The sequence below is a fragment of the Myotis yumanensis genome, unplaced genomic scaffold (genome assembly GCF_028538775.1).
Source record: "Myotis yumanensis isolate MYYU_CA2020_CCGP unplaced genomic scaffold, mMyoYum1.0.hap1 SCAF_15, whole genome shotgun sequence".
Classification (NCBI taxonomy): domain Eukaryota; kingdom Metazoa; phylum Chordata; class Mammalia; order Chiroptera; family Vespertilionidae; genus Myotis; species Myotis yumanensis.
Genome location: NW_027223766.1, coordinates 19,619,028 through 19,637,552, shown reverse-complemented (window position 1 = coordinate 19,637,552; position 18,525 = coordinate 19,619,028). Strand labels below are relative to the sequence as shown.

The window sequence follows — 18,525 nt, the reverse complement described above, 5'->3', positions numbered from 1 at the left end:
GGCAGACAGAAACCATGGCCTTGGGAAAGTCTCAGGAACAGCTCAGTCCCAACCCTGGCATATTGTTTAAGCCTCATGTTGACCTGTTTTTTAAACCTTATATGAAACAAAACATAAAAATCAATTTGACCTCACTCTGTGCATGAGTGGTGACCTCACACCTGGCTTCCCAGGGGAGGGGGTCCAGAGAGCCTGGCCCTTAGGCATGCAGTTGAAAGCTGCTTTCCTGCAGTGACTGGCTGGTGTCCCTGTTCCCGTTGCAAGGCCACTTGCCCTTGCTCAGCTGACTCTATGTCCTCCTTGGGCTTCCAAAGACTAATGACCTGCTTTTGTGCCCTTCTCAGCAACCCTCACAGAGTATGTTTGAATTGAGTTCTAAGTCTGCTCTGGAAAATAACCCGTGATTCATGGATTCTGGGAGTGTGCTGGCTACAGCTAGACAAAGATAGTCTTGGCTTGATTAAACTAGTGCTTTCCCTAAGCATGTGCTCCTGGGAGCAGAAAAGCACAGGTTTTCTTCCATCGAATTTTATAAAAAGGGACACTTATTTTTTTTCTTTTTCTTATAATGAAAGATTGACATCAGTGTCTTCTTCCTAACACTGGTTAGATGTTTGCATGGCTCAAAGGTTCCCCAGAAGAAATCTACAATTTCTTCGTGAAGAAGAATGTTCGTGGTTACTCAATACCCTTGAGCATTCTTAAATGCTGTGTGGATGGGAGTGTCACCCAGACAAGGGGGGCTGTCAAACAAATACTCTCTCGTTCATGCTCCTGGGTCATCAGGTGATTACCAACAACAGACAATATTTTTTCAAAAATTAGAAAATTAGCTACTATCTTGACTGTATCTGCTCAAGTGAACCTTCATTTCATGAGATAAAAAACCAAATGACTTTTGGAAAATTAAAAGTAACAAACAGGCTTTTGTGCCATATATTTATTTTCACAGATGAAAATGACAAAAATAAATGTTTGGTTTGAGGAAAACTTTTGAGGTGGATTTCAGGTTTAAAAAATGGAGTGGCCTTTGATTATTCTTAGAAAGTTTGTGGGAATTCTTACATCTTTAGTGGAAGTTGAGTGAGGAGGAGCTGTTTTCTGAACAGACCCTGTAAGGAGCACAAAATAGGGCTGTGAACCAAAATGAAAAGTCCTTCTGAATGATGTTGGGAAAACTATTTGTGATAATATCAGTGAAGTTTTCTTCTTGTTTCCTCACAGGAGTTAGCAATCTGCCTAGCACTTTTGGCTTTTCTTATACTTCACTACATCTGGAGTCAGATTCAGTGCTTGATTTTTACTTTAATGGGTAGGAAACATTTTCTTTTCCCTTGACTAACATCTCATGTAGTTTCTTTTATCATGTTTCTCTTCTGTAGGCCCAGAGATGAATTTCTCCCCACCTTGAGGCTCAGCCACCTAAAAAGATCCAAGTTCCTAGACAATACTGTGGCATGGAGCTCCCACAATGCAATCACCTCAAGGCACCTTCCTGAGGAGAATTGCTCCATTATCTAATCCTGCATGGAGGGGATCCTGATTCAGAAGTGACTCCGTGGGCAATTATTCAGTAATCCAGTGACAATGGGCCTTCCAAATGGCCATTAACTGGGGGAGCAGTTTCAAAAGGCATCCATGATGCTGCGGGAATTTCCATAGATTAAGTAGCAGCATTTTATCTGCTTATACCGGAGGTGGCCGGATTACTCCTGTTGGGGATACATAGGCAATTCTTGGTCTGGTGGGCAGTTGGACTAGGTGGTTTCTCAGTTGTCTTTGAACCCTCAGACTCTACAGTCTTTCCTAGGAGAGGGCGGCCCTGAGAAAAAGGTTCCCTGGGTACAGCAATATCAGGGGGATTGCAGCCAGGACAGATCCGAATGAGTGAAGAGTCAGAGATCAATGTTCACTTACCAGCCATAAAGAATTAGAACCAGAGAAAAGTCATAAAGCCAACAAACAGCAGGTTATTTTTAAGACACCTCTCTCGTAGTCAATCCTTTTCTTGATTACTGTTGGGAGGTTTGCTCAGGGACTGACATCTTACTCCTTTAATAATCCTTTGAATGTTACCAGTTTAATTAATTATATTTAAAGATTCAAACCCCATGAACTTTTAGTAAATGACCCTGCTGGACCTGAGACCCAGCTCCCTGTGCCTATAGCTCAGAAGCAATTCAGGGGGACTGTGCTGAAAGGCCTCAGCTATTTCTGGCTCATTGACTTTTTACAGGGTTGACACTGACTCTTCTGGAAGCTCCCATCATACAGTTCCTTTTTGCCTCATTAGCTGTCTTCTCAGCAAAGGCAGTGGGATCTTTGTGGATTCCTGTCATGTCTTTAACTGTGTGTGAGTGGGACCTGCCCCCACTGGTTAATAGTTAGCCAGAAACCTGCGCCCCTATAGTCTGCTCAGGTGCTTACCTCCTCCTGGTGTCATTGTTTATGTGGAAGAGTAGTGGGAGGACGTATTGGCCATGGATTCAGTGGAGCAAAAGGGGAGAGAGAAAACTCCATGTGTTACTGGAATAATCTAATGTGGATCTGAATAATTGTCTGCAGAGTCTAGCTTACATTCTGAGAAGTCAGGTTTGGGGCTTGCTTGCCATACATCCTTGTAATACTTCTCTGAGTCTGCAGGGGGAGAGTCATGCTTCTTGTCTGCCATCCACTGAGCCCATGTCATGTACACTGACATTCAAGTGCCTGTTTGGTGGGATGAGGGTGAGGCAAGTGGGGATGAGGGGAGGTAGGGTGAATTGACATTCAGTTTTGCAAAGAACCATGCTCATGTAGTTCTTGGTGTTTGAGAAAGGGCCTGTCACATAGAGAAGAAAATCTGTTTATGATGGAGTACCACTCTTTGATCCATGAAAGAAGATATGAACAGATTGATAGAGACCTCACCAAAGTATCAGACTCCTGTCCTCTGAACTTTTTGCAGGCCTGATACACCTTCATCACCTCACTAAATCAGTATTTGTCCAATGCAAGGTTAGCTTGTTGGAATTTCATACTTCATCATTAGTCTTCCCCTGAACATTTATAGTGTGATATAAAGTTCTCCTTGATTCACTGGTCCCATGCCAGGGAATGAGGTTGCCTCAGAAACTCTGAAGCATGTCAGCTCACTTGCTCATCTGTAAGCTCACTTCAGACCTCATCAGCCAGACTGCAAAGCTTTTAAGACCAGTGTTCTATTACCAGGTGCTTTCCTCATGGCCATTCACCTGCCTTTACTTTTGTTGCCTGTGATTTCATGCAATCTCTACTTTACCATGTACCTTCTCTCTTCACCTAATCACATAGGCAGATTGTGTGTTAGAAGATGGTCATGGCAAGAACTAGACATCACTTCCCTCCACCAGTGGGGAATGGGGACTTTGCTTTTTGATAGATCAGAAGAGCATTGTTGCCTTCCCATTCTCATTCTCAAAGAAAAAATAATTTCTCAACTAGGTTTGAATTCAGCCCTCTATCAAGTTAGGTCTCATAGAAGACATCCTTCTGCAGGATACACTTTGAAACTGTTCACATACCCCATTCCTCCCAGAAAATCTTTTGAAGGAGGTCACAGGTCGAACTATGCAAAGCCTCTTACATGAACTGGTCTTTAGCTACAAAATTGCCCTCTAAGTTCCACCATTCTGGGCCATGACTGCTATATACTCAGTCAATGCAAAGAATTTGGTGGAAATGATATTTGACCTATGTCATGTGTTAATTTTAAATTTTACTTTGAAAAAAATTACACCAGGCCCTAGTTAACCTCAGAACACACGACAATAATAAGGTGGGGAAGACTTTTTGATACAGGTTGGCTTCTCTTGGAAAGCCGTCTCTATGAGCCTCACTTCCTGGGGATGCCTGGTTCAATCTGCTTCCATCTGCTGCCCTTCCTCTTCCTACACTACTTACATGAAAATTACACCTGGGTGTTAACACAGGGACTGCCTCCACACCCATCCGACCCCCATGGACAATTGGGTATTTTATGGGAATGTCAATGGCAATTAGATTTTTTCAGAAGTGGGAGCTATAATGTTTCTGTTCCCCTTTCTTTCTTCTTAGTGGCCTTGGGTGGAAGAATTTGTCCAAACCATTTAATAGGAGCTGTTTAGGGAGCAGGAATTTCCAAATAAATGTCTCCTTATTTGGTAGATTAACTTTGCAGCTGCTCTGGCTGATACTTGAGCTTGACCATGGCAGCTGCCTCAAGGTCAGAAGACCACCCCATCTCACCCTCTACACACACACACACACACACACACACACACACACTCACTCCACAAACAACTAATTACTTTGGAAATAGGGACTTTGACATTAAAATTTCTGCCTCTATAGAACCACAGCTTATATATTTTACCAGAGCATGAATTTATAGTCATACAGGACCCAAAAAACTTTATAGCTATTTGTTGTTTTGAAGAATAGAATATCCACTTGTTACATTCTATTTTTCGAGTCTCAAAATAGAAAAACAAGTTGGTTAGACATTCTGCTAAGGTATGAGGCACTGAAAAGGTCAATGAAATTAGGGGTAAGAATTTAGGTGCCAGACTTTCTGCTTCTACACCTGACTCTGGGGTATTTCTTTGAAGCTCAGTTTGCTCACCAGGAAAATAAAGTAACTATCAATGAGAAAATTCATCTATTTACACAATGCTAGTACAAACATTTTAGTAAATTATTTCAGGATGTTTTTATTGGGAGGATTTTGGACTTAGGACTGATACAAATCACTCTGAGTGACAATAACAACAAAATATTCTCACTAAAATTGATAGCCCATTGCATTTTCTAAAAGATATTTCTTGTTTTGAAGCTCTTATATAAATCCCCATTTCCCAAACTATTTTTCCAACATCCATTTAACAGAATGCTCACACAGCTCTTACTCCCCCTTTAGATGCCATAAACTCCATAAAAGCCCGTGAGGACTCAACTCTGAGGTCCACCAAAGGACATTTATAGAATCCATTGCCCAGTAGAGCAAAGACAGAATGTACACATGAGAGACAGTCACAAAATATTAGGTGAATGAAGAGATGAAAGATGTGATTTTTAAAAATTTACCTATTTTATGTGAAGAACTTTTTACAAATATGTAGCATTGTATAGCCACTACCACCATTAAGATATAGTATATTTCTGTTATTCCAAAAAGTTCCCTCATGTGTCTTTGCAGTTAGTCAACTCTCTGTATCCCAGCTGATTTTTAACTTGTCATTATAGCTTTGCCAATTCTAGAGAGTCATATAAATGAAAACATGCACTCTGTAGACTTCTGTGACTGGCTTCTTTCACGTAAAATAATGCTTCTGAGATTTCTCCATTTGCTGCATGTATCATCAGAAGCTCATTTCTTTTTATCGCGAGCAATATTCTATCAAATGGATATACCACAATTTATTTATTCATCACTTAATGGATGATTGTTGTGTTGTTAGCAGTTTTTGCTATTTATAGGTAAGGCTTCCATGAACATTCACTTCTATGAATATAAGTCTTTGTGAATGTGTCTTTCAGTAAATACCTTGGAATGGAATTGCTGGATTATGTTGTAAATTCATGGTTAACTTCATCAGAAACGGTCAAACTTTCCCATACTGGCTATTCAATTTTGTGCTTCTCCCAGCAATGTAAGAGTGTTCTAGTTACTCAACATCCTAGACAGAACTTGGTATTGTGCTAATCTTTTACATTTTTGCCATTCTAATGGATCTGTATGGTATCTTCTTGTAGTTTTAATTTGCATTTTCCAGATGACTAAAGATGTTTAGCATTTTTTCATGTGCTTCTAAGTTATTTTAAAATTTACTTTAATGAACTATCTGTTCCCATATTTTGCTGACTTTGTTATTCAGTGTTTGTCATCTTGGAGAATTGTAAAATCCTTTATGTATTTTGGATAAAACTATCTTATCAAAAATGTTTTGCAAATATTTTCTCCCAGTCTATGGCTTGCCTTTTAATTTTCTTAATAATGTATTTTGAAGATCAAACATTTTTAGTTTTAATGAATTCCAATTTATCATTTTTCTCCTTTTGATCTGTGCATTTTGTATCCTATTTAAGAAATCTTGGCTTACCTCAAAATCAAAAGATTTTCTCCTATGTTTTCTCCTAGAATTTTTTTTATAGTTTTAGCTCTTAAGTTAGATCTAAGATCATTTTAAGTTAATTTTTATATGTGTGGAGTAAGAATAAAGGTTTGCAGTTTTTGTGTGTTTGTTTTCCATATAGATATTCATTGGTTTCAGCACTATTTGTTGAAAAGACTATCATTTCCTCACTTAATGACTGTAGAAATTTAAATGACCACATATGTGTGGAGCTACTTCTTGACTCTCTATTTTGTACCATTGACCTGTTTGCTTGTCCATCTACCAATATCACACTGTTGTGATTAGTATAACTTTATAGAAGTCTCCAGAACAGGTAATGTAAGTCCTCCACTTTATTGGTTTTATTTGGCTTTTTTTCTTCTATTTTTGGTCTATTTCCTACTGCATTCATTTTTGCTCTTCATAATTTTTATTCTTATGCTTACTTTGGAGTTCATTTATCTCTTCTCATTCTAGTTCCTTAGGGTTAAAGCTTGGATTATTGATTTTAAATATTTTTCTTTTTTTTAAATAAAACCACATAATGCTATAAATTTTCTTCTAATCACTGCTTAGATCATCCCACAAGATTTGATATGTTGTATTTTTATTTAATTCAAAATATTTTCTAATTTACCTTCTGCTTTCTTCTTTGACCCCTGCGTTATTTAGATGAATAGTATTTAATTTCTAGATATTGGGCGATTTTTTAGACATATTTCTGTTTAATTTCTGTTTTGATTCTGTTGTGAAGAAAGAGTATCCTTTATATGATTACAATCCTTTTAAATGTATTAAGATTTGTTTTATGGCCCAAAATATGATCTAACTTAGTGAATGTTCCATGTGCAATTGAAAACACTGTATTTTCTGTTGTTGTTGGGTGGTGTGTTCTACAAATATCAATTAGGTCAGTTGATTTGTAGTGTTCAAGTGTATTATCACCTTACCGATATCCATTTAACTTGTTTTATCAATTGTTGAGAGAGGGATTTTAAGATACCTGACTATAATTGTGGATTTATCTACTTATCTTCTAAGTTCTATCAATTTTGAAATGCTGTTTAGGTGCATTCACATTTAGCATTGCTATATTGTTATATTTTCTTGAAGAATTAATCCCAAAGTAAATGTTAAAAAAAAAAAAAGATAACTTCTTTTCGACCTTTCTTATTTTTCTGTCTGCCTACTTGAATGTCAAGAGCCAGGGACATCCATAACCGGGCTTGTTTTCTTAGTGAAAAGGTCCAAGGTTCCAAATCTAAGAAAGTGCAGTTTGCCTCTTCTGTCCTAAGTGTTCCTCTCTACATATCATAAGCTCAGAGACAGAACCTGAGGAACAATGTGGGTCACCCACACCTGTGAGCTCTTCATTCTAAAATAGCAGAAGGATGTGTGGAGTTCAAGGCCAGTATGAAAAATGTCATCAACAAAACTAGCCCATGGCCATCTTAATTCCTGACCCAAGCTCTATAAAGGTACTTCCAGAGGAAAATTTTTTTAAACAATTGAGAAAAAAAAGGAGGAAAGAAAAGGAAAGGTAAGGAAAGAGAAAGACCTATGGTTTAAACGGTTAAAAAGACACTTGGGAGCTAACAAAGATTCTTTAGTCTTCTTGAAGCTCAGGGTTTAGTTCCTAGGCTCTCAGAAACTAATATGTGTCCAGAGACCTAAGACCTTATCAAATTTTTTATCATCCCAAGATTCAGTCCCCTTGAAAATATTCATGTTTTCCTAAACTAGAATGAGCAATAGGTCAAAGTATCCTTGGGGAGCTTTGGGTCTCCACAAGATATCACACACAAAAAAAGATAAAATCGTTTTCATGTGAATAACCGTTGCGACCAGATCTTTGATTTCAAGGGCAAATATCAATTCCAGCTGCTACCAGAGACTGAGAGGTGAGAGATACCTGAGGCTAGAGGGCTGGAAAGCTTCTTTTCTGAGAAAGATTAATTTCACAAGTTATTATAAGAACATTAAAAAAATAAAGCAGGAGATCAAAAACATGATTTCCCACGAGTGTGACTCTAGGTTCTGTGTTTTTTGAAATGATCTATTTAATTTTCCAGAACAGCAGAAATGAATGAAAATGTAACTATGTTCTCTAAATTTAATTGAGAAATTCAGGGTGTCGAACTGTTTTCTAACAGAAATCCCTACTGGGAGTGATTGAATTAGGAGATTCAAGCTTACAACTCACTGATACGCCCTGTGTCCTGACTGTGCTGGAATTTCAGAGCTTATAAAAAATAGATAGAGGACTGGCCTGCATTTGCTGCTTAACATTGTCCAGGATTTAATAATCCTGGAAATCATAAGACGTTATAATAATGAAATACATGCATTTTTACATAGAAAAATTATAGAAGAGAGTAAGGTTTTTCTTAAACAAGTAAGCTTTAGTGAGGCCATGACATTAACATTATTAATGCTCATTCATTTATATCCTATAATTGCAATTTTCTTTTTCTGGGATTTTTTTAACCCTTGCTGGAAAAGTGACATCCTAATACTTGTCAGTTGGGGGCTTTTCTAGAAGGACAAAAAAAAAAAAAAACTATACTAAAAATGTAGACTAAATTTCTCAGGATCAAATAGCATCCTTAGTAAATGTAACTCTAATAGGAAGCTAAATGGATGCATCCATTTTAAAAAGGAAAATATAATGTAAATTATGTGTGAGCAATGTAATGAATTCATTTCCCCTGGCAACCTATGCTTACAGCTCTACAATTCCATGAAAACTGTAACACAGGTACCAGAGAGAGCTCTCCGGGGAAGTTGTAATGACATTGCTAATTGAGTTTTGCTTCCTGTGTTTTTAAATTGTTTTATTGTTTTCATTAAATCTAAGACCAATATCAGTGTTGTACATCCTGTGGATTTTTTCCTCTCCTTATTTATGTATCTCAGTGATTTCCATGAAATGCCTTTGTCCCCACTACAGCCCACAAAAATAAGAATTAATCCACCATAATGTTAACGCATCTAAAAAACCAATTCTGTGTGGCAATGGCTGTAACTAATGTGTACATATTGCTTTATCATTTACAAAGTCTTTCATAGAGATTCTCTCACTTAAACCTCCCAACCACCCTGTACATAAGGAATTGCTAAACTTCTCCATTTTATATTGAGGGATCATAGAGGATGAGTGACTTGCTCAAGATCACAGAGCAGTTGGAGCTTGGTGCCCAATGATGCCTCGTCTTTCCCTATGGAGTGTGTGTGTACAGTCCAATAGAGGCCAAGCCCACATCTAGGAAAAGTGGGTGAATCCCCATTTCACCTGGGCTGATGTGACTGAAGCAAAAATAGGGTAACCAAAGGTTCCCTTGGTTTGATTCACTATTCATGTCACATTGGCACAGCCTCCAGAGGACAAAGGGTGTTTCTGGCCTCCACTGCTTGCAGGGATGTGACTGTCTATTGCAAATGAGAGCATTTCTCTCCTCTAGTTCAGGGGTCCTCAGACTACGGCCCGCGGGCCACATGCAAATACAAATATTGTATTTGTTCCCGTTTTGTTTTTTTACTTCAAAATAAGATATGTGCAGTGTGCATAGGAATTTGTTCATAGTTGTTTTTTAAACTATAGTCTGGTCCTCCAACGGTCTGAGGGATAGTGAACTTGCCCCCTGTTTAAAAAATTTGAGGACCCCTACTCTAGTTGCACCCCATGCTGCTGGCAATCCTGCCTCTCTAGCTGACTTCCAGGGTGGAGTGGGCCATCCTGAGTCTCATCTGCTCAACAACACCAGATGCCCCTTTTCTCTTTGAATTTGTGGTCACTATTATCAACTCTCAGCACTTTATCTTAGAATTACTTGGAGCAAGTTCTTCAACCTTTCTGAAACTCAGTTTTCTCACCTGTAAATTGGGTATAATGATACTATCACCTCCCATAGCTTTTGAGAACCTGTCTGACCTATTTGTCTAACACAAGACAAAGTAACGAGTTTCATAGGATAAGATATGGACATTTCTAGGCAAAATGTTATCTTGCAGGAGTGTACATCAAGCCATTGTCACCCATTAATGTATTACTTGCAATTCAGTTAATCAGATTAATTACTATCACTGGATAAGCCTGAGGGAAGGGGACACAAGACTGATAAATTTTAATGGATCAGGATCATGGGTGATATAGGGGATGATCATTTGGGGAAGGGCTGAGGCTGGCACCTCATGGAGTCTTAGGAAGCTCAGAGGCAGCCTGGGGGCACTGATTACTGATAAAAATGACCTGGCAGAGCTCACCCTTTTACTTTGGGTCAGTCAAGAATATAAAATATAATAATCCGCTGAAACCGGTTTGGCTCAGTGGATAGAGCGTCCACCTGCAGACTCAAGGGCCCCGGGTTCGATTCCGGTCAAGGGCATGTACCTGGGTTGCGGGCACATCCCTAGTGGGAGATGTGCAGAAGGCAGCTGATCGATGTTTCTCTCGCATCGATGTTTCTAACTCTCTATCTCTCTCCCTTCCTCTCTGTAAAAAAATCAATAAAATATATTAAAAAAATATATAATAATCCTCCTCCTAATGTGGCTATCCAGATTTGTGCCAGAATGAATGTCAGGACAGCATCTGTTTACTTTTGTTCAGTTGGAGGATCATTTAGGTAAAAAGGGGTTGCTGGCATTGCCCACAAGCCAAAGCAAGAGCATGTTCACCAATCTGCACCCAGTTATATTCCCTATGCTAAGTGCCCAGGAACACAACTGGCCTCAGTTGAACAATGAAAGCAGTTTCATGCTTTGATTTTCAAGAATCTTGCCACAAGAAACATGTTGGCTTTTAAAAAAATTAATCACACTTAGCATAAAAATCAAGTCAAATATTCCACTGAGCATTTTACTCTCTTTTCTTTGACATCTTCCTACTAAACCTAGCCTTCTATTAAGAGCAACAAGCTGGTGTTGCCCTTCTGACTAAGAAGGTAACATTAATGGAAAAGCAGGTCAAGCAAAAGAAAATGTTGACAGATGCATAAATGCAAGATATAATTTGCTTTCCTCTTAACTCTGCTCTGAGCACAGCAATTGTACAAGCACAATGATAAGTAGCCACTGAAACCAGGCTTGCATCAGGGAGGCAAAGGGGATTGTGGGCACTGTGGAAAGCAAAGCAGGAGAGAGGGAGAGAGAGGGAGAGAGAGAGAATTCAGTTGAAAGGAGCAGCACTACTCAGCACTCCATGCAGGTTATTTCTGGGTGCTACATTTCCATTTTGTCAAGAGAACCTACAAATTCAGATTTTAATGTGAAGTCTCCTAATTGAAAAAAATTAATTGTGGTAAAAATATATGACATAAAGATGACCATTTTAACAATTTCTAAATTACATTTCAGTGGTGTTAAGTGTATTCCCTGTGTTGTACAATTAATCGCCAGAACTTTTTCATGCTGCAAAACTGAAAGTCTGTACCCAAACTGAAACAACCCCCCCATTGCCCTCTACCCCTAGCCACTGTCAACCACCATTCTACTTTCTGTTTCTATGAATTTGACTCTTTAGATATCTCATATAAGTGGAATCATACAGTATTTGTCTTTTTCTGATGGGCTTATTTTATTTAGCCAGTGTCCTCAAGGTTCATCCATGTTGTCGTGAAACGGAATTTTTGGACCAGAACACCCGGTGTTCCTCTGGGCAGGATGGTTTCCAGGCTCTTTGTCTCTGGACAGAAAGTGGTATAGCAAAGGTGGAAATTTATTAAAGAACAAGTAGAGACTCCCACATGGGAGGAGGAAGAGTCCCACCGAGTCCCTGTTTCCACAGTTTATAAAGGCTGTAGATCTTTGTGCCTTGATATCCCCTCTGATTGGTCACTATCCCCTTAGACTGGTTACTATAGTAACTCCTGAGCTCCTATTTCCTTTGGGCTTTCTTCTTCTCCTTCTGGATGAGGGGCTTCCTCCCTTATTTTATAAATATAGACCTTCTGCTGTTTCCAGCTTCTTCACTCTATGGAAATGTACCTGCTGCAGCTTTTCAGCTCTCCTATTCTATAGAAATATACCTTCTGCTGCTCTGCAGCCCTGTGCTTCTTCCATGGTCACCTTAATTTCTAAAATTCCTAAACCTGTATTTTCTCACCCCTAAAAATTCCTGTTTCAGTAGCATGTGCCAGAATTTCCCTTCTTTATAAGGCTGAATAATATTCCATTATATGTACATGCCACATTTTGTTTATTCATCCATTGATGGACACTTGGATTGCTACCACCACCTAACTATAGTGAATAGGGCTGCTATAAACACAAGTGTGCAAATATCTGTGTGAGTCCCTGCTTTCATTTCTTTTGAGTATGTAACCAAAAATGGAATTGCTGGGTGATATGGTCATTTCATGTTGAATTTTTTGAGGAACCATCTCACTATTTTCCACATAGCTACACCTTTTTACATTCCCATCAACAGCAAAAGAGTTTCTTTTTCTCCACATCCTTGGCCCTGATTTTTAAATATTTTTCTCCCAAAGATATTCTGGATAACCTATGCTCTTGGCCCCCACTCTGGCCCTGGCCTTTCTTCCATGAAAGACAGCTTATCTGAAAGATAAGGTCCATATTGTTTGGAAGGAAATCTCATAACTGACCGAGAACATGAGGGTGTGAAAGCAGCAAACTGTTTAATATCAAGTTTTAAAGGCTGCAGGGTATTAGCAACTAACAACATTTAAAATGAAAGGTGTTTTAAATTTTTTTAAAAAAATCTTTATTATTCAGATTATTACATTGGTTCCTCTTTTTTCCCACCATAACTCCCCTCCAACCAGTTCCCACCCCACTCTCAGCCCTCACTCCCCACCCACTGTCCTCATCCATAGGTGCACGATTATTGTCCAATCTCTTCGCGCGCCCCTACACCCCTTTCCCCCCAAGAATAGTCAGTCCATTCCCTTTCTATGTCCCTGATTCTATTATAATCACCAGTTGATACTGTTCATCAGATTATTTATTCACTTGATTTTTAGATTCACTTGTTGATAGATGTGTATTTGTTGTTCATAATTTGTATCTTTACCTTTTTCTTCTTCCTCTTCTCAAAGGATACCTTTCAGCATTTCATATAATACTGGTTTGGTGGTGATGAACTACTTTAGCTTTTTCTTATCTGTGAAGCTCTTTATCTGGCCTTCACTTCTGAATGATAGCTTTGCTGGATACAGTAGTCTTGGTTGTAGGTTCTTGGTATTCATCACTTTGAATATTTCTTGCCACTCCCTTCTGGCCTGCAAAGTTTCTGTTGAGAAATCAGCTGACAGTCGTATGGGTACTCCCTTGTAGGTAACTGAGTTTCTTTCTCTTGCTGCTTTTAGGATTCTCTCTTTGTCTTTTGCTCTTGGCATTTTAATTATGATGTGTCTTGGTGTGGTCCTCTTTGGGTTCCTTTTATTTGGGGTTCTCTGCGCTTCCTGGACTTGTAAGTCTATTTCTTTCACCAGGTAGGGGAAGTTTTCTGTCATTATTTCTTCAAATAGGTTTTCAATATCTTTCTTTCTCTCGTCTTCTGGCACCCCTATAATTCTGATGTTGGTACGCTTGAAGTTGTCCCAGAGTCTCCTTACACTATCTGTGTATTTTTGGATTCTTTTTTCATTTTGCTTTTCTGGTTGGGTGTTTTTTGCTTCTTCGTATTTCAAATCTTTGACTTGATTCTTGTGATCCTCTGGTCTGCTGTTGGGAGTCTGTATAATATTCTTTATTTCAGTCAGTGTATGCTTAATTTCTAGTTGGTCCTTTATCACAACATCAAGGGACTCACTAGATTTCTTGAGGATTTCACTACATCTATTGGCGGTTTCTAGAAAATTCTTGAAAAACCTAAAAAGTGTGGTTTTGAACTCTATATCCAGTAGTTTGCTTTCCTCCATTTCTGTCATTTGTGTCCTGTTTCTTTGTCTCAGCATTTTTTATGCTTCGCTGTGTTGATAGAGTGGCTTTCTGTGCTAAGTGTCCCAATTACCTGAGGTAGACACTCTTGGTGCACCCCCTTGTGGGCTTTGTGCACAGTCTGGTTGTAGTTAAGCCTTGATTGTTGTAGGTAACACTGGGAGGATTTGACCTCCAGGTCAACTGGCTGTGAGAATCAGCTGTGTCTATGGTGGGAGAACTTCTGTGCTGAAGACACCCTTGTGGGGCAAGACTTGCTTCAGTGGGGGCACTGGTGCTCAATGAGTCTGCCCCCTGAGTGTGTCCCTTATAGATCCGAGGAGTTGGAATTGGATAGTCCCACTCTGACCACTAGGTACACTGGCTCTTGGATATAAGGAGGTGCTAATCTAGCCTTTTTTTTGGCTACCCAGCAGAAGCCAGCTGTAAAGCAATGCAAGTTGCCCTGGGGCCTCGGGGCAGCTGCAGTTTATTAAGTTATTTTCAGATTACAAAGGGCCGGGCCTTTCATATGCAAAAGCCTCTGTGCAGGGCTTGGGCGGGGCGGGTCCCAGGGAATCAACAGGGCGGGCGGAGCGAGCAGTATGGCTGCTCTCAGTCCTGCCTTCAGAGGTCCTGGCAATCGCCGAGAGTGCCTCGGAGAGAAAGCTGCCCTCGAGTTCCGACCAATGCCAGACAGTCCCGTTTCTCCTGTATGAGTCTGGGTCCCCAGAGACTCACCTGGAACTAGAGCTCAGAGCCTGAGGCTCCCTCCCAATTGAAAAAGACAATCCTGTCCTCAGCCGCCAGCCCTCTCTGCATGCACCTCCACACCTTTGTATTTTCCTTCAGCACTGCACCTTCTCTGAGTCTCGGTATGCTTTTCTCTTTACTTCTAGTTGTAGAAATTGTACTCAGCCAGCCTTCCTGTGGTTCTGGATGATGTCCATTATGTCTTTTAGTTGTATTTTTGAAGTGGTTGTGCAAGGCAGCAATCTCCAGTGTTTACCTATGCTGCCATCTTGGTTTCTCCAAAATGAAAGATTTTAAACTCGAGTACAGAAAAGCAGAAAAAATATATGGAAATTCTGAAAGCAGTCCCAAATGGTTTGTTAGCAACTAGCAGTTCCACAAAGTCTATATCCCTCCGCAGAAAATACCTTACCCAACTAGCATCATCCTTTAGATATTTTAGAAAAGCTACTGTGGTGGTTTTTTAGATTAGAAATTGTCTTCGAGGAAAAGAAGCTACAAAATGGACTTGATGGTCTGTTCCTCCAGGCAGAATTCATATTCACTCCTTCAGAATGATTAGGAAAAAGTATTTTAAACAGCAATTACTTGCCCAGTTTACTTAGTGGTTGTATTTTTTGTTTGTTTGTTTTTTAGGATTTGTGAGCATAAGGTGACTATGGCGGGGAGATTAATTTTATGTGTATAAATAGGCACAGGTTCTGTCAAAATGATGTTCATACCACCTCAACTTCAAGCACATGGAGGTAGTCAGCTCATTACCAACAGAATCCAATAGCAACCTTTTTGTAAAAGCCCAAATGCACTGGATGTCTCAACTGTTCCTTCATAGAAAACCACATGCCTCCATTTTATTCTATTGTGGCTAATATGATTTCATCATCTTAGGGAGCAACATAGCCATGGGGAGATAATTCCAAAGTCATAAGGACTTGGGATAATTTTGCTGAACTTGAAATAGTATCCCCAAACATATATTTAGGGTAAAATCTGGTAAAGTGCAGGACAGGCACTCATTTTTCACTTGAAAGTATTTTGAGTGGCAACAAAACTACTACATAATAGTATTTATCCAAGTTCTGCTTTGCCTGTGATAGGTATTGTCCATTCATATAGCAGCTTCATAAAATCACAAGGAGTGTCTAAGTTGAATGCATGTGCCTACCTCATTGCTTTGAAATCAATGGTGTTTTAAATCCTGTCTTTGGTAGTTCTCCTAGGAAGACCTGAGTTTGTCATGGTCCCTTTAAGTGTAAGGAGTTTGAGTTTATACATCAAATTGCATCTCAACAAGAAGTCTTTGTAATTGTCTCTCAATTCACCAAGTTATAGTTTAAACTCAAAAGAACATAAATACAGGGTGTGGCAAAAGTAGATTTACAGTTGTAAATATGTGAAACATGAAGTTTATTCTTGTATTATTATTTATTGATTATTGTATTATCTTCCATACAAATAACTGTAAACTTACTTTTGCCCTACTCTGTAAATTTCACTTATAGATTCGATTGAACAATTACTTCAAAATTATCTATAAAACAGAAGTGTTTTTTATAGTGGTATCTATAAAAGACAGATATTTCTTTAGAAGTATTGATGTTATTAGATTTTTATGGCCTAAAGAGAAAAAGTCATTTTATTCATGATTTGCTCAAAACTAAGCTTGCATTTTTGCAAAATTATACTATATATATTCACATCCTAGTAGAAATTCTCACTCTAGCAGTGCAGAGATTTGTCCTGCAATATCATGTGATGTAACAAAATCATTTAAAACAGGATTTTATTTATTCTGAAGATTTTTCTAAATCCAAATTCCCATTAGCTTCATAGCAACTTTCCTTTCAGTAAATAATGTAAAAGTGGCCTTTAAAAAAAGTAGGATTGCCCTAACTGGTTTAGCTCAGTGGATAGAGCCTCGTCCTGTGGACTGAAAGGTCCCAGGTCCGATTCAGGTCAAGGGCATGTACCTTGGTTGCAGGCACATCCCCAGTGGGAAGTGTGCAGGAGGCAGCTGATCGGTGTTTCTCTCTCATTGATGTTTCTAACTCTCTATCCCTCTCCCTTCCTCTCTGTAAAAAATCAATAAAATAAAAAAAGTATGATAGCCTGGACTCTTTCTCAAGAACTTCCACTGCATGCATTACTGTTGCCCCTTTTTGGATCATATGTGTGAATTTTTCATGGCTCTTGACCGTGGCCAAAATAACCTGAGCTTGCTTTCCATCCCTAATAATAATTATGTTCTAGATAATTATTATTATGATGATCCTTTCTCCTCAGTAGAAAAGTGGCTGGACCAACCCCAAAAGGACTAGCCTCTTCCTCCTCTCATTCAGATTTTCTTCTGTTGCAGATTGGATTTGAGGATCCTCCCCTCCAGGGACAGGCTGCAGCTTCAGGGAGTGGGAATGGAGCTGATTCTGAGCCAGCACGCCATATCTTCTCCTTTTCCTGGTTGAACTCCCTGAACGAATGATGTTCATTCCAATTGCTGCCCCTCTGTCTGCCTGGCTGAAATGCACACAAGTAGCAGGGAACCTAGATGAAATTAATATGATGTAAATGATGACAGGGACCTCGGAACAAGATTTCTGCAACAAAAGAAAAATCTTTAATTCCAGATGATTTATCTAACACATTAAGGGAAAACAGCTGCAGAAAGCATTGGGAAAAAGAAACTTGATCTTATGCAAATCTTTTATTGTGTGGGAAACAGTATGAAGGATGTGTCAGTATGGTACGTGTGAGCATGTGTCAGTAACAAGTGGCAAGTGTTGAAAAAAGTGGGCACTATACTCTTATCGCTAATAGGCACTGGCTTTTGTTATTATATAATAGTAGCTCGTATTCTCTTTCCTTGTTAACAATGCATATGGTCAGTGAAATTCACTATTAATTTAGAAGTGACTGATTTATCAATATATGGACAAAAGGTAAATCATTGACCAAAGGTAAGATATGTTTCACAAAGGTTTCCTCTTTTCCATAATATATGTTGCTGGACGTATATCTAGAAATGTTCTTTGACTCTGGTGACACGTTCATAGTCCAGAAGGCTGAAGGTCTAGGACATTTCTTGTGACATTTTTCTAATCTAGTTTTAGATATGCAGATATCAAGCACTGTAATTGAGGGAAAAAAACCTTTCCACAGGAACCATCTACTTTCTCATGTATCCAATGAGACACACTTCATGTATTTAAATATATATATGTATGTATATATACACATACATATTTATACACATATATACAAATATGTACTATATTATATTTGTATATATTTAAATTGTTTTATTTGTCCCACCATAATGCCTCCTTCAGAACATAAATGCAACTTTAATCTGTATGAACTCTTGAATAAATGCTAAGTTTTTAACAACTTAGTCTTATAATGATTTATTCTGATTAATCCATTAGTCAAGTTATTTAAAGGGTCCCAAGGGAAGAAGCATCTTCATACATCCAAATTAATTTTGAAGTATTAAACAATAAATCGTGTGTTTTTTACCTAGGAGTTTTATAATCTTATATTTTACAATTAACTCCATGATTAATTTTGTGTTAATAATTGTGTAAAATGTTAAATTTTGGATGAGATTATTTTTTAAAATATATTTTTATTGATTTCAGAGAGGAAGAGGAGAGAGAGAGAGAGAGAGAAAGAAACATCAACAATGAGAGATTCCTTGATCAGCTGCCTCCTGTACACTCTCCACTGGGGATTAAACCTGAAACCTGGCATGTGACCCTGACCGGAATTGAATCTGGGACTC

At 38.7% G+C, this 18,525-nt stretch overlaps 1 protein-coding gene across 5 annotated transcripts in view; it reads left to right on the top strand.

Annotated features, from left to right (window-relative positions):
- Positions 1–18,125, top strand: part of TRIM55 (tripartite motif containing 55) — a 38,457-nt gene extending 20,332 nt beyond the window's left edge. For 2 of the 5 annotated variants that reach the window (XM_070392850.1, XM_070392846.1), the window contains one exon: positions 17,104–18,125. In XM_070392850.1, coding sequence (XP_070248951.1) covers positions 17,104–17,226 — 123 coding nt within the window. In that variant the 3' untranslated portion in view covers positions 17,227–18,125. Of the gene's footprint in view, positions 1–1,224; positions 13,308–17,103 lie in introns of those variants that run through there. The other 3 variants (XM_070392849.1, XM_070392848.1, XM_070392847.1) reach the window with 3 other exon arrangements.
- Positions 18,126–18,525: the final 400 nt, after the last annotated feature.